Here is a 24,460-nt window from a genome sequence, read left to right on the forward strand (position 1 = left end):
TGACATCCCCTTTATTAAAGCCCTTCATCCAGTCAGTAGATACTTATCTTCGTACAATATCTTCAGCTACACCAACATCACCTCAATCACCACAACCAACAACCACAACCAGACATATTATCACATCAGTACACTATCACCACCACCACCACACATACATATCAGTAGGCCACGTTTCTTCACCTCCACCAAAATCATTACCATCATCACCATAATCATCGTAAAGAACCTCTAGAGAACACCATCGATGCTCAAAAGTTCTCACAGACTCCACACAAGACAACACAATACACCCGGTGACTGTCTCCTATAAAAAGTTTCCCTTCCTTTAGTGCGCCTGTCTCTGCTCACCTGATCACACCTGCTCCCTCATGCACCTTCCCATGTCACTTTCCCTGTCCCTTGTTTACGTACTGGAGAGGTGTGTATCAGGCCAGCCTCGTCGCCCTCTCCACCTGATCCTCTCTATAAGCAGTGCGCTCTCCTCCTATTCCTCCAACTCTTCTTTCGTTGTTTTTCTTGACTTCTCGACCTATTTTTTGTTTTGCTTCCCTTCCTTTATGTTTCTGTTCCCCTCTTACACTTACTACATACATTCTCTCTCTCTCTCTCTTCGCCACACCTGCAGGGTGTACCAGGACCAGCAGGTGCCAGCTGTAAGGAAGAGAGAGAGAGAGAGAGAGAGAGAGAGAGAGAGAGAGAGAGAGAGAGAGAGAGAGAGAGAGAGAGAGAGAGAGAGAGAGAGAGAGAGAGAGAGAGAGAGAGAGAGAGAGAGAGAGAGAGAGAGAGAGAGAGAGAGAGAGAGAGAGAGAGAGAGAGAGAGAGAGAGAGAGAGAGAGAGAGAGAGAGAGAGAGAGAGAGAGAGAGAGAGAGAGAGAGAGAGAGAGAGAGAGAGAGAGAGAGAGAGAGAGAGAGAGAGAGAGAGAGAGAGAGAGAGAGAGAGAGAGAGAGAGAGAGAGAGAGAGAGAGAGAGAGAGAGAGAGAGAGAGAGAGAGAGAGAGAGAGAGAGAGAGAGAGAGAGAGAGAGAGAGAGAGAGAGAGAGAGAGAGAGAGAGAGAGAGAGAGAGAGAGAGAGAGTATTTCTTTTACTTTTCTTCCTTTCCTTTCCTTACTCCATTCGTGTTCCGTCTGTCCTCTTTTTTTGTCGCCAGCCGCCTCCTACATTGCTTCTTATCAACCTGCTTATCTCTCTCTCTCTCCCTCACACCATCATTTTTTCCTATTTTCTTCTTCCATTATTTTGCTTCTCTCTAATAGGCGCACCTAACATCACCAAATGCGGGGTACAAACTTGGCGCTGGGACTGTTTTGGGGGCCATTGAAGGTAACGGGCTAAAGAGTGGCCTATCCGGATATTTTGTTTTTATTCATTAATGATCCACGAGACATCCTGGAGTTAAATCAAAGTATGTGCTTATCTTTGCATTCGTTCATACACACACTGGTAATATTTCTGTGGGGTCTGATTCACTTATTAGAGTGAAATTCTGTTGTGAAAATCAGTCACAAATTCGTGTCACTGGTAAAAATGGAACTATTAATTTAAGTTTTGCCACCATGAAATATACACTAATAGATAAATACGAAAGCTCACGAAGTTACAATAAGTGACACCACCTGCTTTGCGCAGTAAAAATATGCTGTTTATGGTATCTGACACCCGCAAAATGGCGTGGGAGCAGCCTCGGTCCTCAGAGCTACAGACAGCCTATACGTATTTTCATATTATTGTTCTGTTGTTTATTCAATGCTGTGTTCAAGAAAAAAAATACTCATAATTTAAGTTAGTTTTTGGTTATAAGGATTCTTTACGAAATACAATTATAACGTTACCTTCTCTACCTTAGGAAACGTCCTGAATCCTGGATCGGCTATGGTGATGTTAGGTGCGCCAATTCCCGTATTTCCCATTCTCTTCACTATCTCCCTCCCCCACACCCATCCCTTCGCTTCCCTTCTCCTTTACCATTTTCCTCCGTTTCTCCTCATTTCCCCCTCTCGTTCCCTTTCCTGTCATCTGTATTTCCTTCCGGTTCTCTCTTTCTTCCCTGCATCCAATCACCTAATCCCCTTCACTCCATCTTCTAGTCATTTTTCAGTCCACTTACTCGTCATTCTCAGTTCTGTTCGTTCTTTTTCTTTCTCTTCCTCACCCCTTCCCTTTCCTGTCATCTGTATTTCCTTCCGGTTCTCTCTTTCTTCCTTTCTTCTCTGCATCCAATCACCTAATCCCCTTCACTCCATCTTCTAGTCATTTTTCAGTTCACTTACTCGTCATTCTCAGTTCTGTTCGTTCTTTTTCTTTCTCTTCCTCACCCCTTCCCTACACTGCCTCATCCATTTCCTTCCACTTCCCCCGCCCAACCCCGACACTTTTTGCTTCCCCTTCCTCTACCATCTCCCACTTCCTTCCCTTCTCTCCCTTCCTCTCATCCATCCACTTTTTCCCCTTCCCATCCCCTCCCCTCATCCCTTCCCGCCTCTACCTCCTTCCTTATATCCCTGTACCCTCGCATCCCTTCCCCTCCCTCATTTCCTCTTATCCCTCACAGTCAACCCCTCACTCCCTAGTCACCCCAGTATCAACTCCCAAGCTCTTACTTTTTCTCCTTACCTCTCTCCGTCCCTCTCTTCCCTCCTTCCCGACCCTTTCCCCCTATCCCAAGCAACCCTATGATGCAGATGGAAGTGGAAAATTATCTTACCTTTGGAGCAGACGGAGGCATCCCCTTCACTTCCTCCTCCTACTCCCGCTCCCCCTTCACCCCCAGCGCCAACACCAGTCTCCCCTTCCTCCGTTGTCTCCATCTCCTCAGTGTCGTCTTCGTCCTCCTCTTCTCCCTCCTCCCACTCCTCACCTGGAAGAGAAAAGAGAGAAGGTAGATAGGAGAGAGTATGGCGTACTATGCTGTTGAGGAAGGTGTGTAAAGAGACGTTAGTTCGGGGCTACATATTACAGGTGTACTGATCATCCGGACGATCTACCTGGTCTCTGAGTTTTCTTACTGGTGACGAAAACTTTCACTCTAACTTATGTTCCTCTCTCGGTGACACGATTGATGTGTGGAGAAGAGGAAGAGGAAAGGAGGGAGGGAAAGGGAAAGGGAAAAGATGAGAGAGGGAAAAGGTGAGAGAGAGAGAGAGAGAGAGAGAGAGAGAGAGAGAGAGAGAGAGAGAGAGAGAGAGAGAGAGAGAGAGAGAGAGAGAGAGAGAGAGAGAGAGAGAGAGAGAGAGAGAGAGAGAGAGAGAGAGAGAGAGAGAGAGAGAGAGAGAGAGAGAGAGAGAGAGAGAGAGAGAGAGAGAGAGAGAGAGAGAGAGAGAGAGAGAGAGAGAGAGAGAGAGAGAGAGAGAGAGAGAGAGAGAGAGAGAGCGTTGGAAAAATACATAATGAGCAATTAACGCAGTCTAAACAACCTGATAAAAAATCACATTAAAGCAAATGTCTCCTACTAAATATTGAGAGAGAGAGAGAGAGAGAGAGAGAGAGAGAGAGAGAGAGAGAGAGAGAGAGAGAGAGAGAGAGAGAGAGAGAGAGAGAGAGAGAGAGAGAGAGAGAGAGAGAGAGAGATATTACAAATACCCAGTGATACAATTACGGCAGCCCACCCAACGATGCAACATACCATAATAATATTACCTGATTGAACCCCCTCACGCAGCCCCCACAGCCAGGACGCCCAAACCCACACAACCACGCCTACACCCACACCCACACCCCAGCATCCTCTTGTGGGACTAGACGGGGAGACTGCAACGGGAGAACGAATCCAGGAAGGGGACACTGAAGGGAACAGAGACTCGTGTATATTGGGACCAGAGGAAGGGAAAGAGTGGCACTGAACCTCCCCCCCAACACCCCTGACACCCACACCAGCAGCCAAATGGGGGGTAAGATGGGGAGACTGCATGGGGAGGACGGAGGGGACATTGATACATATTGGCCGAAGAACAGGGCTTAGGCAGGCGGAAAAGGGGGCACTGAAACACATATCCATATCTATATCCACATCCCAACATCCTTCTAGTGTGGCAATACTGGGATGGGCAATGGGGAGGGCAGAGGGGAGAGAGGACATTGAAACTCAGGTATCGGCCAGAGAACGGGGCTTAGGCAGGCGGATAAGGGAGCACTGAAACATATGTCCACATCTACACCCATACCTCAGATTCCTCGTCCGCGCGATGGGGATGGTGAAAGAGGAAGATAGAGGACAGAGGGGAGAATGAGGCTCGCGTATTGGAAGGAGGACGGGGCTTAGGCAGGAGGAAAAGGGCACTGAAACACATATCTACATCTACATCCATACCCCAGAATCCTCCTCCTCGTGATGGGAATGGTAAATGGGGAAAACAGATGACAGAGGGGACATTGACCCTCGCGTATTGGCCAGAGGACGGGGCTTAGGCAGGCGGAAAGAGGGGCCCTGAAGCACCTCTCATCTTCGGAAGGGAAGCAAGGGGTTCGTCCCTCGCCTGGGTTATGATGAAGAGGAAAAATTACTGAGGGACGGAAAGCAGGACGCGGCTACTAAAGGCGAGCTATTGTAGAGGAGGAGTGTTGTGGTGGCTGTGTTATGCGCCTCGCTGACTCACTGACTGACTGACTGACTGACTGGCTAACTGATTGGCTACACCCGACTGATTGGGTGTCTGATTGACTGGCTGAATAAATGACTGACTGACTGGTTGACTGACTGACTACTTGATTGACTGGATGACTGATTGACCGACTGATTGAATGACTGATCGACTGAGTAACTGATTAGCTGGCTGGTTGGCATACTGATTGGTTGGTCGACTGGCTAACTGACTGACCGACTGACTGACTTACTGGCTGGCTGACTGTCTGACTGATTGCCTGACTTTCTGGATGACTGAATAACAGGCTACTTTTAACCAGAAGCCTCCCTGACTGACTGACAGACGAAATTGCTGGCTAGCTGACTTGCAGACCGAGCGAACTGAGGAGTGGCGACAGCATTCCACATTAAGACAGTGCGGAGGGCGCTGATTGGCTGCTGTATGATGATGAACAAGAACAATCATCGTTGCGGAATCTTCTGAATAACAGATTGGGTGGGAACAGTTTCTTCTCCTGATGCTGATTTTCATTTGTAACTTTTTTATTCCAAATTATCGTGTCCTTTGTGTATGAATAAAGGTGTACAAAATTATGGGCAGAAGTAGTATTTTCTTTATCATCTACAAGAGGACACATTATCGTCATGGTAAGTTGGGACATACCATCTTTCCTCTCCACCCCCCTCCACCAACCCTCATCCCGGACAACCCCGCCTTACCCCCCTTCACCCACGTCCACGCCCATCTTCCATTCTTGCCCCCCTCTACCCCCATAGCCTTCCCCACCCCCGTGAAGCCCCGCCTCAGCCATGCCTCAGCCCAGTCCCAGACCCACCCCATGCCCCGCCCATCCCAGGCTTGCCCCCGTCCATGCCCCACCCCCTGCCCTGTCACCCCCACTCTGCCCCTTCCAGTGTGTCCCACGTGGGAAGGCGGATATAACTCCCATCTAATTATCCCGGCGCCTTGGGGAGGCCTCAGGTATCCTCCCAGCCAGGTGGAAATCCGAGGAGTCCATAGGCTCATAAGACGCGGCTGTCCCAGAGGCTAACATTGAGGACCAATCACGGAGTCCTCCTTTACACCCTCATAACCCTCACTCCTCCTTCACCCCACTCCCCACCATCTTCGCCCCACTCCTCACCCCCCACTCCCCACCACTCCCAATCGGTCTCCCAACACTCCCCGTTCCCTTCACTCCACTTTCCACCAGTCTACTTCGTTCCCTAAACTCCCCATCATCCACCAGTCTTCCTAAACTCCCCACTCCCCACCGGATTCCATACACTCCCCACTCACCACCGGTCTCCCAACACTCCCCGTTCCCTTCACTCCACTTTCCACCAGTCTACTTCGTTCCCTAAACTCCCCAACATCCACCAGTCTTCCTAAACTCCCCACTCCCCACCAGATTCCATACACTCCCCACTCACCACCGGTCTTCATTCACTCCCCACACTCCCCAACTCTCCATCAGTCTCCACTTCTCCCACCTTCACCTGTCTCCAGCACTCCCTACATGCTCTACCAGTCTTCTCCTAACTACTCCACACACTCCTAACCTAATTATGATCACCCCTTACACTCTACCGTGACCACTACTCCCCACTGCCCTCACTCCAGAACCTTTCTTCCACTAACATCCTTCCCGCTTTACTCCACCCTCACCCACACCCACTCCCCACCTCCACCTCCTAAACACCTCCAACCAACCTTCTCCCCCTTACATCACACACCATCAAAACCCAACCATCACTATCACCATCTTCTATCACAACCCCCATTGCTCCGCCTCCATGATATCAACACTATGTACTTATAATCGGCAAAAGATTCACAGACAAAATTTAATTGAATCTCCATTGTTCTTTGTTAACGAGTTATGCAGCCAATGTGACCCTTAAGAGTGACACTGAGATAGATAGTTAGGCAGATAGAGATATGTAGATAGATAGATACACTAAAAACCTTGCTCGCTCACTAAATGGTCCTAAGTAACTACTATACCAGCTCATCTCGGTGTCAGGAACAGCCTCACCCCACGCTGGTCCAGGACGTGACGAGAATTACAACACCCCAAGTTCACTAAGTTGGTTACGTATGAAAAACGCGGAGGCAATACTCAGCGACGAGGAGAAGGAGTGTTGCGTGACGTGGGGTGAAAAATAATGTTATGGCGGGTGAGGTGAAAGAAGGGAGAAAGGAAAGGAAAGGGAAAAATGGAACGGACCGCGAAGGGGGAAGTAGCGGAAGGGAGAGAACAAGCAACGTGGCGGAAGAGGGAGGAGAAGGGAAAGGAGAGAAGCAAGAGCGAGGGGGGTGAGGTGAAAGAAGGGAGAAAGGAAAGGAAAGGAAATAATGGAACGGACTGCGAAGGGGGAAGTAACGGAAGGGAGAGAACAAGCAACGTGGCGGAAGAGGGAGGAGAAGGGAAAGGAGAGAAGCAAGAGCGAGGGGGGTGAGGTGAAAGAAGGGAGAAAGGAAAGGAAAGGGAAAAATGGAACGGACCGCGAAGGGGGAAGTAGCGGAAGGGAGAGAACAAGCAACGTGGCGGAAGAGGGAGGAGAAGGGAAAGGAGAGAAGCAAGAGCAAGGGGTTAAGGTAGAAAGGTACACTCAGAAGCCAAAACCTGGAGTACCTTAACAGAAGAGAACGAAGAGACTGAAGAACAGCAAAAAAGAGAAAAGTACACACACACACACACACACACACACACAAACACATATACATACATACAAAAATAGTCGCATCACAACAAATAATCATAAAATCTAATATATATTCGGAGTAGAAGATAAATCCACTCCGTTCCGCTTCCAGTTTAGTTTCGCAGGAGTTAGTTACGTATGTGAAGAGATACACTGAATAGAATAACCAAATAGAGTTACCGGTAGCGAAGCGTGTGTGTGGGTAGCATAGGAAGAAATGTTAAGTTTATGCACGTACACACTTTTAACGGAATCCTATTAGCACAGCAGCGTACGTAATCAACAGCGTTACGCGTCAAATCTCCCAGATATCCACCGTAAAATTTCATCATCATTTTCTTTGTGTTAGTGCGTTTTTTCTCGATGAGCTCGCCTGTACTGTAACTATAACACTCAACGCTGTTAACTGTTCATAAATCTATAACTATTACTGTATCTGTAACACACACAACCCTATCAGTGCTAATGAATCTATAACATTATTAATGTATCTATAAAACACACAACGCTATCAACATTAATGCATCTATAAGACAAGACGCTTTTACCTATCAATATATCTAAAACACGCATAATGTTATTAACAATGTATCTATAACACATGATACTATTACCTATCAATATATCTATAACACGCAAAACGTTATTAACATTAATGGATCTATAACAAACGACATTATTACCTATCAATATATCTATAACACGCATAACGTTATTAACTGATGACTGACGACAGGGGTAAAATAACACCAAAAACGTTAGGTTAAGACGGATGAATATAAAAACTCCTGCAAAGTGAACAAAATATGAAAATTAATCTGAACCTTTCACCATTCACAAAAATAGATGACGTAACGCAGGATGATCCAAACATAACCGTAAAATTGGATACTAGATTTCAACATAGCATGGCAACTTACACGAGAAAGCTGCCTCTCTCTCAACCACGAAGCTCCCTCGTGGCAGCGTACCAACTCGAGGACTTTTGGACACAACACGAGCACTGCGGGCTAGTTAGGAAAGACTGGGTACGCTACGATGTGTTATGTTGGATCGGTACACACGTTTAAGATAGACATGAGATGGCTGTAAGATGGTAGCCTAAGTTGAGCTGCTTGTTGTGATGAGTGGAAATGGGGGATATTGCTTGAACGGAATTATAAGTTAAGGATTATAAAGTAAAGTAAATTTAATTAGTTAAGATAAGCTATTAGATGAGCTATGTCATGTTGGGTATGATAGGCCGGTTAGCTTCTGTATGTTTAGAAGGCTAGGACGACTGCAAGGGGTAATTGTTAAGTTAAGTAGGCAAAACTATTTAAGATGAGCTAGGTTAGGTAGGCTGGGTTATCTAAGGTAGGTACATACATACACTAGACTGAGTATGTTGGACTGGTAAATTAGTTTGGTGTTAGGTTGTGACTGAAAAGTAGATTATAAGACGATAAGCGAAGTAAACAAGTAAATTATAGGTTACGTTGCGTCAGACTACGTTGGGTAAAAAAACATTTCGTATAGGTATATATCAATAAGTTTAAAAACACGTTTACATTTTATAAAGTGACTATCTCTATTTATTCTTTTTTTACATTTTTTTCCCTTCTTTTCTCCCCTGGTGCAGCGGGCGAGCGATGGACTCAACAGTAAAAATGGGAGGAGTCGGGCCTGGCGGGATGAGGCGTAACAGGGTGAGGGCCAATTTAATTTACTCTTTTTTTATTGCAGCGGAAGTAATCGAGCACATAAATAAATTACTAACCGATGTAGCCATTGCCAAATGCATGTATACGAAAATATGAAAAAAGGCAAAAAGTCACCAAAATAAATAAGTAAATGAATAACGGATCGCCCTACAACGCCAAAAAAAAAAAAAGAAGAAAAAATGGAGGCAACTAAAATTAAAACAAAAGTGGATTAAACCACAAAAAATATACGATGAGAAAAAAATAACATCAAACCGGATAAGCCACAAGCAACGTATGGCTTAATACTTACTGTTGACAAAACAACTACGAAACACTGAAATATAAATGTTGAACTGTAAAGACAATGAAAACACGGACCAAAGGAAAAACCACGACGATGAAATGGAATACTGAATAATATCAAAGGCCAACATTTAGTGAGAGAGAGCGAACCAAAGTATAAAAACAAAATGATAATAGAAGTATGAGCAATTTGGAAATATAAACAAATAAATAATAATAAACAAACTAAGAGCAACACAAAAATAAATGCAATTAAAAAAAAACATTAATAACAGGCAATAACATTAATTATTATCGTAAGACGCTGAAAAAAAGAGCGCAAGAAAAAAATGTCATAAATAGCAAGACAATAAATATAAACCAACTCCAAAACCAACCAACACCACCAACGCATCACCACCAACACCCACACCCACAAAGACCTCGCAATCACAACTGGATCATCAATCACCATCATCACCAAATCACCACCATTATCACACACACGGCGCACGACCACCACCAGCTAAGCGCAGGCAACAGAGTAAACATCACAAACACAACACACATACACAAACATAAGTAAGGTCGAGGGAATGCAACAACCTGGAAATAACAAGTACCGGTCAGTGGCGGTGGGGGCGGTGGCGGTGAAGGTGGTGGTGGTGGTGGTGGGCGGAGGCGAGAAGATTGATGGTGATGTGAATGAGGTGGTGGTGCGTGAGGGTGGTATTGGTGGTGGTTACAGTGGTGGTGGTGGGTGGTGGAAGGGAGAAAGTAGAGGTGGAAATGATGGTTACAGTGGTGGTGAGGTGGGGGCGGTGGTGAAGGGCAGTGGAAGCATTGATAGCAAGGTTGGTCGCTTTTAACCAAGTCAAAAACAGTTCTTATTTTTTTCAACCATTCCATTTTTTCTTAGTTTGTATGTATATATTTTTGTTGTTGTTGTTATGTATGTTTATGTACAGTCGCATTTCTATTACAAGGATTAAATTAGGTAAGGCGAGCTAAAAATATCTGTCAAAGGTTCAAATCAACAAAAAGTATTTATGGTGTATCAGAGTACGCAATAGACAAACTTATTAATCCTTTCAGTAAAATACAACTTGTTTGTTTTAAAAAAAATCATTTCTATATGTATACAAGAAGTAACCAGGGAAACTCTCAAAAAACAAAATGTTTTTATTTTCAAATAATTTTCCTTTTGTGTTTTTACCAACCCTGAATTATATTGATTAAAAGTCATTATTTCTGATCACTGATAGGACTGTAACAATCAAAAGCACTGTTACTCATACCAGTCAGTCATCAGCACAAGCCTATGTGGACGCGAAAAGCCATTCCTTCCTAATGACTGATTAATATGGGGAAGAAGGCGATGACGAGAGACGTCGGTAATGATGGACGACGGGAGGCGAGGGAGGAGATGATTGTGACGGTGATGATGGAAGAAGGGTGATTAGTGGGTAGCTACGTGGGGGTGGCGATGGAAGGAAGGTTGATGAGAAAAGAGGTAAAGGTGGAAGGTGGGGAGAAGTACATAACGATTAGCAGTACTTAATGGATGAAGGCGAGCAGTGAAGGAGGTAACGGCGGTGGTGGTGAGGGGAGGAAGGATAGTGTGTAGCTAATGGGGGTGACGAAATAAAGATAGATTTATAAGAAAGATATTAATAAGAGGTATGGGAGAAAATGGGGAGTACATCACATCTACAGCTAATGAGGTGGTAATGAATGACGGTGGTGGTGGTGGTGGTGGTGGTGACGGAAGGAGATTGTTAAACAGCTGGTAAGTGTGATGGAAGAAATATATTAATAAGAGGTATGAGGGAATATGGGAAGGGAAGCGGGTACATGTACAGCTAGTGAGGAGGTGATGGATGGTGGTGTTGGTGGTGGTGGTGGTGATAACAGAAGAAGAAAGGTAAGTACAGCTAAAGGTCAGGAAAAAATATATTGACGAGAAGTGTGAGAGAAAATGAAAGCGAATACAGCACATCTACAGCCAATGAAGATGGAAGATGGACTGAGTGCGTAGTTATTGACAGTGTATGGGGGTCTCAGTGGATAGGGTCGTCCATACCCAGTCTCTGCTTTATCTGCTGAGAATCTCCGGGTCATGCAACTCAGGTGGTATCGCTGTGACAGGTAAACAAACATGATCAATAAGGAAACTGGAGCACCGAGGGACCAATCAGCTGGACTTTTTCATCTTTTTAAGTTTCTTTTTTTTCTCTCTCCAAATCCTTAACCCCTTGACCGCGGATTTCCTACAAGACATCACCAAGCTACAGGAACGGAACAAAAAGTGGCTGCTACAATTCAATGAGGAAAAATGTAAAGTCCTGTACCTTGGGAGAGGATATTCAGCATACCAATACCACATGGGAAACACTCCACTATCCACCACAGAGGCAGAGAAAGACCTGAGACTTAATGTTACCAGGCTACCAGTGAAAGCCGAATCCGTGCCAATCGCAGCGGACGGGTTAACTATACTCTCCCAAACACTACCCTGCACGCCTCTACCCCCTACATCCCCCTCCCTTCACCTTTCCTCCCCATCTCGTTCATTCCTTTCCGGGCTATTCTATTGCTTTCATCTCTTCTGATTTACTCGCGTCTCCGACCTGTTCATCTTTCCCCTTCCTTTGAGTTATCTCCCTACATCTTCCTCACGACACCCCACCCCACTCACTAGTCTTCACACCTCATCCATCCCTCTTCCTGTCCTGCATTACCCCTTTCTCTCACCTTCTTTACCCCTTTCTCTCACCTTCTTTACCCCTTCACTCGTTTCCACCCCTCATCATCGCTCGTTCCCACTCCCCCTCTCTCTCCACAGTGTTCTTCACTCCTCTTCCCAACATTCTTCACCCACTTCCCCACCATATTCACTCTGTCTCCCCCTCCCATCCCTCTTCATTCCTAGTCCCACACCCCTTCAGCACCTCCCCACTCTCTTCACCCCATCATCACTCTCCCCACCCCCTTCAGCCTCCCCTCCAGCACCAGCAGCTCCAGTAATTAATGGCAGGGCGGAGCGGAGCGTGGATAGTGCAGCTTGATACAGGAGCGGCAGCAGGCGGGGCGGGACAGGGCCTACACTGCCCCTGGTGGCTGCTGCTGCTGCTGCTGACTGATTGGTGCTCTCCGTTTACCCTATAACGGCCTCTTCAGCAGCCCTCGCCCGCCTGCCCTTCCTTTCCCTTCCCGTGGCCTTCCCTCCCTCCTGCACCAATGTTGTTAGGGGAAGGGAAGCAGCAGGGCAGGAAGAAAGGAAGGGAAGGAGGCAGGCAAGAAGGGAGGAATGGAAGGGCCGACAGCGATAAGTGGGCGGTTGCCATAACTTAATGGCAATAACTGCAAGTAGCAATAACCGATGATAACATTAACTGCGGTCTACAGTACCTCCTCTCGAGCACTGCCAGCCGGGGAGTCCCAGTTGAAATTTTCCAGTGTAATTTGGGCCATCCAGAGGGATCTCATTTCCACCGAGTCCCCACCCATGGCAAACGGCGCTACCGGCACCGGTGCTGCGGCCGTCACTTTGGCCCCTGCGCCCGGCGACACAAGGGCGAGGCGGGGCCCGCTAACAGGCGAGGCTTGGTTGTGCCGTGGCCCGGTGATGCAATAGCCTGGCGTGTTATCGCAGGGGTCGCTGCCCCGAGGGACATGTGGGGACGCCGCCCCTTCCCCGCACCCTCCCTGCACGCCCTTCACTTCCCCAAATTTTACCCCTGCACGCCCATACTCTCTCTCGCATTACCATGCACGCCATGTCCGCCGCGGCCCCACTTCCACTCCCCTCATGACCCTCCATCATGGCCGCCGCACGCGCCCGGCCCTCGGAACTCTTCCCCTCGGCTATTTGCATGTCCTCATTTGCATCATTTTCCAGCCGCGCCACGCAGCCAACCATTACCCGCCATGCTGACTATAGTAATCACAGGAATTGATATTTATACCAATTATGACGCAAGAATGGACACGACGCGCCATTTTTGACCCTCGGCCGTGACTAATCCTCTCCGGGTGACGTTTGCGGCTCATGTGTTTAGCATAAATCTACATCACCTCCGCGCTGCCGAGTGACTGCCGCCCGAGCTGTGGCGGTGGTGGTGGTGAAGTTGATTATGATAGTGGGTATAATAATATTAATGATGGCGGTGGTGGTGATGGTGGGGGTGGTAGGTGCTTGTGGTGGTGAGAGGTGATTGGTTGTGGTACTGGTTTTGGTGGTGGTGGTGATAATCTATGACGGTGATAATGATGATGATGATGGTGGTAGTGTGGTGGTAGTGATGATGACTGATGCTGGTGATGATGATAGAGATGATAGTGGTGCTGACGGTGCTTGTGATGATAGCGACGGTGGTGATGGTGGAGGTGGTGGGGATTATCATTATAAGTAAAAGGAGGAGGAAGAGGAGGTGGAGAAGGAGGAAGAGAAGGAGACGTTTACACCCTAGCACTAACAAGCGTGGGCGGGACGGGGGGGAGGAAGGGGCGGGATGGGTGCAGTGGGCCGGTCATGGGCTCCAACATGCGAAAGTTTTGCCCATGTAGGTTCATTTATTTCATAGCAACAGAAAGGTAAAACCAAAATGAAGATAAAATAAAAGTGCAGCGGAGTTTTGACGTGCCGCGAGAGGCTGCAGCACCTCCTGTCACTCATGTCGAAGAAAAATAAAGCAGTACGAGGGGTCAGCGAGCCCTGGCACCCGGGGCCTGTGCACGGCATCCCGCCACCCCCTGGCCGTGGCCGCCGCGTTGTGGTGCGAGACTCACTCCCTCACTCAGCAGAGGCACGGGAAGAAAAGTTACGCATCGCTCCCGGGTAATCTTGAAGTAGCGCTGCGGCCCCGCGAAATATTAAATGTATTTCGGGGCACGTGATGATACATTTTACTGACCACGGAATGGGCGAGGCGCGGAGGGGGACGCCGAATTAAAGGAGACTTGTGGTGGCGTGCAGGCGCGTCGCGGCCAACTGTATTGTATAATTGTAAAGGAACACTAACATAAAATCATTACCACTTAAATATCACGTGGAATAAAGTAAGTCTATTGTAACTAAAACAATTTAGATATAAATACTTATTCAGAAATCAGTCATTCATCAGCCGAAGTATAGCCACAAACCAGCGAGTTTTCCTCAGACATAAAGCCATAAAACGTATTTTACGATTACAATTTCCATCTTCTGTAAAGTAATCTAGGCCTCATGGCAGGTGCCCTTCAGCGGAACTGAAGGCGAGGCGTGTCTCATGTCGCTACAACGTTTCGAAAAAGATGCCTCGTACAAATAGAGCTAAAAACATGTCTTAGAGCCTCGCACAGTATTCACGGCCTGGCTGAAACACGCGACGCGCCTCACGTGCCTCAGACACACAACAAAACTGAGGCGTCTTACAGGAAAGCTTCATCAGTTTGACCCACCGAGCCAGCCTGGTGGTGGCTGTCTCCAGGGGCGTCCACGCATGACGGGCACCGCATCGCCTTGGCCAACCGGTCCTCCCTGTGGCGAGGACCAGCGGCGGCCATCTTTGATCCCCGAGCCGCGGCACCGTGGACAGGGCAACAAGACCCCCGACCCCCTGACAGCGGCACGCTCCGCTGGGGGTGAGGCGGCCGCCTGCCTCTCCGCTCATCTGGACGCACCGGGTCAAGGAAATGAAGCCGTGACGCGGCCGGGGCTTGAGTGGCACACACAGGTTTGCAGGGACGGCCGGTGGAGGCAAGGCACGCCGAGGGATAAGCAAAAGCACTCAAGAAAGTGCTTACAAAACAAACAAAATGCAGAGTGTAACTCTCCGATTATCAATTTTAAATAAAAATAAAGACGTAAACAGATATAATCAAAGAACTTGACACGGAGAAACAAACATTTGTGTGTGTGTGTGTGTGTGTGTGTGTGTGTGTGTGTGTGTGTGTGTGTGTGTGTGTGTGTGTGTGTGGCGGCAGGGCGGCGTGAACACACACACAGGCGGGCATAGATAAGGGATATGTAACGTCCTTGGAGACACGCTGTCCCGGAATAGCTACAGCGAGACAGACCAGAGTCCCTGGCGGTTGATAGGGAAAGCTGCGCCTCCAGAGACCTTAGGTATCCTGGCACCTGAGGGCGGAGGCGGCGACGGAGACAGGTGTAGACGTGGAGGCAGCGGAACGAAGTATGAGAGAGATTTAGATAGGTTTACATAGAAATACAGACCACACAGACCCCAGCGCGGACTAGGTTCGAGGCCCCACCGAAAGATGTTGACTTTTCAAATCACCTTCGAGTGTCCGGATCTTCAGTCAACCTTAACCTCAGGGACTTCGGTCAAGAGGAGCACCGGGGGGCAGCATGGGCCAAGCAAAAGTCATACATCACGGCAGCCACTGTAAATATAATAGAACTGCGCTACTAACGGGCTGGGGCCGTCCATAAGGTCCTTCAAGAAAGCCTACCGGCGCTACAGGCAGCACACACAAAAAAATAGTAGTAGTAGTTGTTGTAGTTGTGGTGGTGCCAGTGGTGGTGGTGACGGTACCATTAGAAGTAGCAATGGTATTATTTGTATGTAAGAAGACGACGAAGAAGAAGATAATGATGAAAGAGATAAAGAAAGAAAAACAGAAGAACGATGATGATAATGATGAACAACAACAACAACAATGAAATACATAACAATAAAATAATAAGTTGAGCACACATCTTGACAACCACATAACTAGTGAGGGAAAACGTATTAACCCAACCTCCCAGTAAGTGGCCTGAAGGGCGCCGTATGATAATGCTGAAATCAGAATGCAAAGCGCCTCTTTTTTAGTAAATCAGAGATAGCCAGTGACGCAGCGCGGAGGGAATGTGAATATATATAAACCAGACTACTGTATTCGTGTGTGTGTGTGTGTGTGTGTGTGTGTGTGTGTGTGTGTGTGAGTAAAAAGGTTATTCATGCAATTTTCCCGTTGTCCTTTCTCTCCTCCTCCTCCTCCTCCTCCTCCTGTTTCTCCTCCTCCTCCTGTTTCTCCTCCTCCTCCTGTTTCTCCTCCTCCTCCTGTTTTTCCTCCTTCTTTTCCTTCTCCTTCACGTTTTTCTTTTTTCTTTTTTGTTTTCTTCTTCTTCTTCTTCTTCTTCTTCTCCTCCTCCTCCTCCTCAGTTGCATTAATAGGAGGAAGAACAGAGAGTAATTGGCAGAGGAGGAATAATGACAAGGAGGATTACGGAGGAAGATAATGAGCAATATCCAAAACTGAATTACCAAGTCAATATGAGAGAGAGAGAGAGAGAGAGAGAGAGAGAGAGAGAGAGAGAGAGAGAGAGAGAGAGAGAGAGAGAGAGAGAGAGAGAGAGAGAGAGAGAGAGAGAGAGAGAGAGAGAGAGCAGGTCCCTTGGGTGAGCAGATTCCCAAAGGATGCCAGACTGTCTGACGTCTCCCAGAGCCAGCAGCAGACTCACTCGTGTGTGTGTGTGTGTGTGTGTGTGTGTGTGTGTGTGTGTGTGTGTGTGTGTGTGTGTGTGTGTGTGTGTGTGATGAACTTGAATTCTGAGCTATACAAGTTACGTCAGCTCACCTGAAGCATGGACCGATATGACTGTGTGCATATATTAGATAACAGCGACTAAGTGCAACACAATGGACAGCTGATGAGAGGTTATGAGGTTGGGGTTTGGGTAGACGGTGCCTGAGTGGTTAGCGTGAGGGCCCCGCATGCACCGTGCCATGGACGACGTCGGTTCGAATCCGCCCGCTACCACCTGGGATTTTTCAGTCACCGCCGAGTGGCCTAAGACTACACACCAACCCGCACTCTAGAAGAAACCATTCAAACGAATCAAGAATGAGTTCCGGGGGGCAGCATGAGCCAAGCATAAATGGCGCCACTATAAAAAAAAAATTGCCTGCGCCATGACGGACTTGGGCCGACCACCAGGCCCCTGAAGAAAGCCTACCGGCGCTACAGGCGAAGACGAAAAAAAAATGAGGTAGTCAGACTTTACGCTACCCTGCCCTGTTCTGTCCTGTTCTGTCCCGTCTTTCCCTGACCTGCCTTGTCCTGGCACACGGCGATCACCAGGAAGTGCAACAAGTCCCAAGCCGTTACCACAAACCGACGTCAAACTACGAACTTCAGCTGACGGGCGACAACACCAAGGCGAGAGTCTGCTGGGAGGCGACGGCGGCGGCGGGGGTTGGATGGTGGTGAGCTGCTGCTATTCATGCAAGTCTCCCTCCGTTCATTAGGTGAGGGATCGTAATAACCTGCATACCGCGTAGTCCAGGTCTGGGAGGCCGTGCACAAAGTATTCCTAGGGTGTGGAGGGTGTGGTGATGGTGGTGTTTTTGCTCTGCAAGGCCTGTCCTGGTTTGCTTCCCTTGACTCGTCCTGTGTGATGCTGGGGCTCGGCTGTGGTGTGTGTCAGTGTGGCATGTTGGTACTGTCTAATGATCTGGTGCACATATGTATCTGCGCAGTTTTTTATTTTTTTTATTTTTTTTATTTACCACACTATGACTGACACCTCCAAGCAGGAGCCCACTCACAAACATTCATTCTCTTATTCATCTTCTCTTTCCTCTTCTTCTCCTTCTTTCCCCCCTCCTCTTGCACCAAGTGCGTTGTATAGCATAAAAGGAAAACAAGCAAGTGTTCTAAGCGATAGTCATCGTGATTTATTATCGGGACCCCATTGAGCAGGGCTGCCGGGGGTCCGGGGCGAGGGCGGTGCGGGGGGAGGGCCGGGGTACCACTCGTAGGCTTTTCCTCAGCCCTTAGCAACTTCAAGACACCAGAGATTGGCTTACCAGCATTACCAAGACCCATTAGCCAAACAGATGTATACATGACTCCATGCACACCCAGACAGTATATCTTTGGCTGCGTAATTTCATGTCTATATCTGATAGGCGGGGCCGCCGGTGCCAGGCTGTCAGTGGGGGACACGGAAGCGAGTCCCCCCACTACCTGGCTGATGAACCACTTGGCGACAGGGGGCTGGGAGGAGTTAGGGTTGAGGAATCGTTGTTGTTTTCTCCCTCTAATGCCTTCCTAGACTATCTTCTCCTCTGGGACTGCCCAAATGCTAGAGCTACCCACACGTCATTCCCAGAAGTTTGCATTAAAGCAAACGTAGTTTTATCATGAATCGAAAATGTCTCTGGCTCCGATATTATAATGCCACCACTGTGGCGTTCACCTCACCTTTTGTTTACTTTCTGTGGGGATCTCTTGCGCCCGCGTCTCGCTCCACCTCAGCTTTAAGAAACGTTTCACATAGACCGAACTGTTGTGTGCGTGTCTGGCCACGGACACGCCCACGCCGGGGAGGGAGGCACGGAATGGGGCAGGGCGAGGCAGGGGCAGGGCGAGGCAGGGGCCAAGCGAGGGGAAGGGGAAGGGGGGGGGGGTGAAGGGTGCCTCACTGCGCCACGTGGACCCAACAATCACACACGAAAAGGGTCCACTGCTTCGTGCTCCTCCGCTGCTCCGCCTCGCCGTCTGGCCGGCCAAGCTCGGGAGATCGGTGTCCTCACGACGCAGGAAATTCTCGACGTGTAAGAAAAAAAAAAGTCACCAGCGACATACCAGAAAAATAGTGTGCAAATATATGTATATTCATGCTTGTCCCTGATGTATGCTTGATCATTTTGTTCTCTAAAATGTTTTCATCTGCCCACATGCATTAGTTGATCGTCCCTCAACGCTAGCTCACCGGCTCCGTTTTCTCTCGGGATGAGTGGACGAAAACGAGAGGAAAAGCAACGCAAGAGGGAGAGAACAGTGGATGGGCAGCCCACTGCGAGCGGCGGGGCGCACACGGCCAGGCCCTTGACACAGCTCGACTCACCGCAGGTTTTCGGTCCTCCTTCCTTCGCATTGTCGTGGAAAAGGAGTCCAGCGGCTCTTTCGCGGAACACAGCTTTGGTCGGGCCTCCGAGCTTTCCCTTCAGCCTGATCCTGAATACTTTATCAGGCTTTACGTCCAGCCGCCGGGCATCACGCCGGACTAACGAGAGCGGCGACTTCTTGTGCACAAAAGAGAAACATGTTTTTCCACACGCAAACACTCAGATGTAACAACGAAATCCCTCTCCAGCCCGTCGAGCTGACTTTTTGCAAATACCAACAAAAAATAAATGAGAGAGAGAGAGAGAGAGAGAGAGAGAGAGAGAGAGAGAGAGAGAGAGAGAGAGAGAGAGAGAGAGTGAGTGTGTGTGTGTGTGTGTGTGTGTGTGTGTGTGTGTGTGTGTGTGTGTGTGGCTTAGGCACCCTCCTCCACCCCTAACGAGGATCCCCAGGAGGATCCAGCACATATCAGGACCAACCCGGCCACAGCCTCCACCACCACAACAACAACGACCATAATAATTATATATAGACATGATAACTAAGAATAATGACATTGACTACATTAGACTACTAAGCGGACAATATCGTTGTAACAGAAAAATTATTTCAAGTAATGATAAACAGAAAAAGGAAATGTTGTATACACAGCAGCATTCTTCACACACACACACACACACACACACACACTCACGTTTGAGGGCACGCGGCTTCGCCTGTTTCCTCCGGGACATGTCGCCGTACCGCGCCGTGCCTCCTCCCTCCCGCCGGTGGCAGCAGTCGAGGGGCCCCGCCGCGCGCCGCTCCCCGCCGCCCGTCACAACGCACACCCCCGCGGGCCCTGGCGGCTAGCACGAGGGAGGCGGTGGAGTGTGTCGCCAGGTCTCGCTGGCGTGTACACACCTCAACCACGAGACGGAGCTTGGTCTCTTGGTCTCTCAATTGTTTGCTGTTCGTGAATTACTTCAGCCAATGGTAATACACCGTTCGTCCCGTCAACGAGTCACGCTTCACTCACTGTTCACGTCACACGCGCCGACACACTAACATTTGTTGCAACTAATAACAGTTTGTCAATAAACGATTAACCCTTTTTGCATATTAATTGACTAGTTTATTAGTGACCAACAGAGCAGTGCCATTCTCGGCGACACGTCCGCGCACCAACGACCTCCACTGCTGGCCCTCGCGAGGACGACACACGTGCCTCCCCCGGGGTGGCAGGTGCGGGGGTCGTGAGGCGAGGCAGGAGGGCCGGGCGCGCGGTGTGTCCAGAGTGACGGCGGCAGCAACACTGAGCTGGCCTAGAGGGCGCACCGGTGCCTAACTACCTTGCACTCCGCCCGTGTCAAATCGAAACTTCAAATATAAACTTTATATATATATATATATATATATATATATATATATATATATATATATATATATATATATATATATATATATATATTGCTGACGTGCTGCTCACAGGGTGTGGGTGGCCGGGTGAGTGGGGCAGGCCGGAGGCTGGTAGTGGTGAAGATGATGGTGGTAGTGGTGTATGGCAGTTCCTGGCACAATCTTGACCTTGTCTTGAAAGAGTTGTTTCCCTCGTAACGTTTTGTTTACGCCGCCATGTACGAGGGTGTCACCATGCCCCGGCCTGGCACCCTCCCTTGACGGCGGCACGAACTGGCAGGATGACGAGACACAGCAAGCTGCTTACTCACCCCCTCCCACCGCCTACTTAGATGTTGTTGTTTTTTTAAAGTTTTGCCGATGGGTTTTCTTGGTGGAGCCTGATGGTCGATCCCAGCCCGTTATGGCACAGGCAAATATTTTTAATGGCGTTTCTTGTTTGGCTCATGCTGTCCCATGGAGCTCATCTCTGATCCTCTTTTAGAGAAAATCTAGAATTCGGGTTGATATGTGGTCTTCAGGACAGACCACTCGGCGATGACTGAAAAATTGTCAGCTTGCTGTAGCGGCGGACGGGACACAAACCAACGTCCTCCTGAACGCGGCGCCCCCACGATGACCACTCAGCCACCGCCTATGTATGGATATGAAATCCGTGACGAAGAGGCGGAGCCAGCGTGAAAGTGAGATTTAAGTTGATGAAATAGAAACAACGGCGAAGAAATTTTGTCTGTGTGTGGACTTTATATTCTTCCGGTTTACCCTTTGCACCTTGATAATAATTACGGAATGAGTGGAGCGAGATAGCAGTATTCCTGAAGCTCCTTAAATCTTTTCATTGTTATTCGGATGATTTATTTTGTAAAATCATAATTCATTATGACAGTTAAAGATATATACGTGTGAACGCACGCACACTCGCTCGCTCGTTCACATGCAGACACCCACATGAAATGATGGAACTTCAGGAATACGTTTCTCAATTGTTATTGTTCTTCTGGAGACAGTGGCGTGGTACTGATATGATATTAGGAGAGTGTGGTAGATATCAAGACAACGAAAAAAAAAAGAACTTTGCATCCGTGTGGGGGAGGGGAGCAGAGATGTTGGCGTAGTTAAGGTTAGGAGTTGACAGGGAAGGGATAGTGAGTGCTGCAAGCAAAGCACAACAAGGTACAGCAGTTGTAATGAATGGTTGAGCAGGGCAGGTGTGACGCGCCAGGGCACCATTGTAACACAGGCATGAGAAGCATGAAGCAAAAGGTCGAGCGTTGGTGGAAGGCTGGAAGGAGGGACAAGGACAGGCACTGTGTATAACTATAGAGTGACATGTGATGCAGCTCCCGACCCATAAAAATATTTAATTAATTGAAGACAGAGAAATATAGGCAGATAAACATTCAGACATGGAGACAAAACACACAGATAAGCAGATAACATAAAACAGACAGCAGAGTGACAGCTAAAAAGGCAGGCAGAGAGAGAGAGAGAGAGAGAGAGAGAGAGAGAGAGAGAGAGAGAGAGAGAGAGAGAGAAATAAGATAATATATTTCCATACACATGCTACCTGTACCCTTCACCCTCTGGCTCCTTCCCCGGCCTTCCGGTAGCCGCCATCACTTCGGATTGGAAACACCACAATCGCTGCTGAATGCCTAGGAGGGCCACAGCAGGCTAACCATTAGTCGGGCGTCGATATGCAGTGTGCGGTGTGCGGTGCGAGGTGGCGGGAGTCGTGGCAGGAGAGCCTGTGTCCTGTGAGGGCGGCGGCGAGTGAGGCCGAGCTGATGGCCCGCAGCAGAGGGAGCGGCGTCCTGCCACTCATTCTCTCAGCAGAGTCCTTCAGGGGATGGTCGGGGACGCTGATAAATTTATACTAAGTGTAGCGGCATGAATTATAACGTCCTGGTCGTGGAGCGGCCTTCCAACGCTTGTGGGGAAACGGTGAAGCCAACCACCACACGCAGGGCGGCAACAGATAAACACACATCAAGGGCTTGAAACCACATGGAAAATGCATTTCTATGGACACTGCAGTAACTTGACTGACTGGCTGATTTATTTATCATTTTACTGATCGACCAAGTGTGGTGGTGGACTGCGTGGCGAGACTTTAGGTTCAAGGAGAGCAGGAAGGACAGCCAAAAACAGGATGATACAGAAAACCCTCGAGTCTTGGCTTCCGCTGGGCGTCGAGGGGCGTGGCGCATCAATGCTGAGTGCTGAGTGCCGCCGCCTGTTGCCTGGCGTGGCGTGAGGCTGTAGGCTGCTAGGTACGAGCACGTCCTCGAGGGAAGAAAGAGGAGGCGCCTCCCCGCTCCGGAGGGAATCATGTAAAAAATGGATGAGGGACGAGGGTGTGAGTGCTGCAGCTGTCGGACGCTGCCTCCGCCATGACGCTGCGTCCAACATTCCCCTCGGCTTGGCGACGGCAGGCTTCTCCTTGGCTTGTGCTCCAAAAATTACGTGCTTCCCTCTGCTGCGTCCGTCAGGGGCCGCACACCTGTCTGCTTCCTCGCACGGGACCGCCGCCGAAGCGCTGATGTGATTACTGGGATGCCGCTACCTCCCGCCTCCTTCTTGCCGCCTCTGTGCCACGCTGGCCATACCTCCGCCACAGTCCATGCCGCACTACCGCATGCCTCCTGCACACAGCAGAAAAAGGGAGGCAGGCCAAATGAGGGCATGGCCGCTAAAGCAGTACTAAATTTTAGTAAAAACCATATCGCCGCGATACGACTAACTTTTTTTCCAAATAAATGGGTTACACACTACCTTAGTTTCTTTCGTAAGACATCAGCCCTGACTTTAGTATGTTTAAATTAACGATGTATAATCTACTTCATCCTCGTGACTCCCCAACTCAGCGTCGCTCCGACACCTGTTCTCAGAGGCGATCAGAGAAAACAGATGAATTAATGAGTAATAAAGAACAGGTGACCATGATTTTATAGGGAAGCTCACAATAAATACAGACCGTGAGGCGATGAATTAACAAGTCAATACCGTAATTGAGGGTGGAGGAGCATTCATTGCCTAATGGAGTGACTTAATCCCGACAGTTACTTCTTACAAGACACCCACAAACCCGTTAATAAAAGCTAATGTCTAATGGAAAGACATATAGCTCATTTGATGATACATTTGGTAAATTTATCCAGGTGAGAAAGGTAAGTTGCAAGAATCTTAAGAAATTATGGCGAAAACATTAACTTTTTTTCATCATTGTTATGTAAAATAAACGCACATTTGTAATACAGTCTGCAATAATATCATTAACCATCTTTTTCAGCATGAGGCTCGAATATTCACACACACAAAGAAAAAGACAGTACATAAAATAATACATTACCTAAAGCCAGTCCCTAAACCCATCCCCAGTATGTCATCTACAGCAAAAACACAACTCCTGAAACACAAACATACATTTATTTTTCTGAATATGTGTGTGTGTGTGTGTGTGTGTGTGTGTGTGTGTGTGTGTGTGTGTGTGTGTGTGTGTGTGTGTGTGTAATTCACCTCTTGGTCTGCTGCGGGTCTCTCTCGAGACACCCAGCCGTTCCCCTACGGAAGGAGCTCAGAGCCCAGTGTGTGTGTGTGTGTGTGTGTGTGTGAGAGAGAGAGAGAGAGAGAGAGAGAGAGAGAGAGAGAGAGAGAGAGAGAGAGAGAGAGAGAGAGAGAGAGAGAGAGAGAGAGAGAGAGAGAGAGAGAGAGAGAGAGAGAGAGAGAGAGTAGACTAAAGCATTTAAATCTACACTCTCTAGAAAGGCGAAGGTTGCGAGGAGAACAGATCGAAGTCAATAAATGGATGAAGGGCTTTAATAAAGGGGATGTCAATAGGGTTTTGGTTGTAAAAGAACCAGGTAGGACACGTAGCAATGGTTTTAAGTTAGATAAATTCAGATTCAACAAAGACATAGGCAAGAATTGGTTTACCAACAGAATGGTGGGTGAATGGAACAGACT

At 48.3% G+C, this 24,460-nt stretch overlaps 1 protein-coding gene across 1 annotated transcript in view; it reads right to left on the bottom strand.

Annotated features, from left to right (window-relative positions):
* Positions 1-20,377, bottom strand: part of LOC127007566 (protein AF-17-like) — a 98,531-nt gene extending 78,154 nt beyond the window's left edge. Inside the window, exons 1-2 of the mRNA XM_050878737.1 lie at positions 19,791-20,377; positions 2,706-2,858 (exon numbers count right to left, since the gene is read on the bottom strand). Coding sequence (XP_050734694.1) covers positions 2,706-2,858; positions 19,791-19,830 — 193 coding nt within the window. The 5' untranslated portion in view covers positions 19,831-20,377. The remainder of the gene's footprint in view (positions 1-2,705; positions 2,859-19,790) is intronic.
* Positions 20,378-24,460: the final 4,083 nt, after the last annotated feature.

Source organism: Eriocheir sinensis, chromosome 35, assembly GCF_024679095.1.
Source record: "Eriocheir sinensis breed Jianghai 21 chromosome 35, ASM2467909v1, whole genome shotgun sequence".
In the NCBI taxonomy this organism is placed as follows: Eukaryota; Metazoa; Arthropoda; class Malacostraca; order Decapoda; family Varunidae; genus Eriocheir; species Eriocheir sinensis.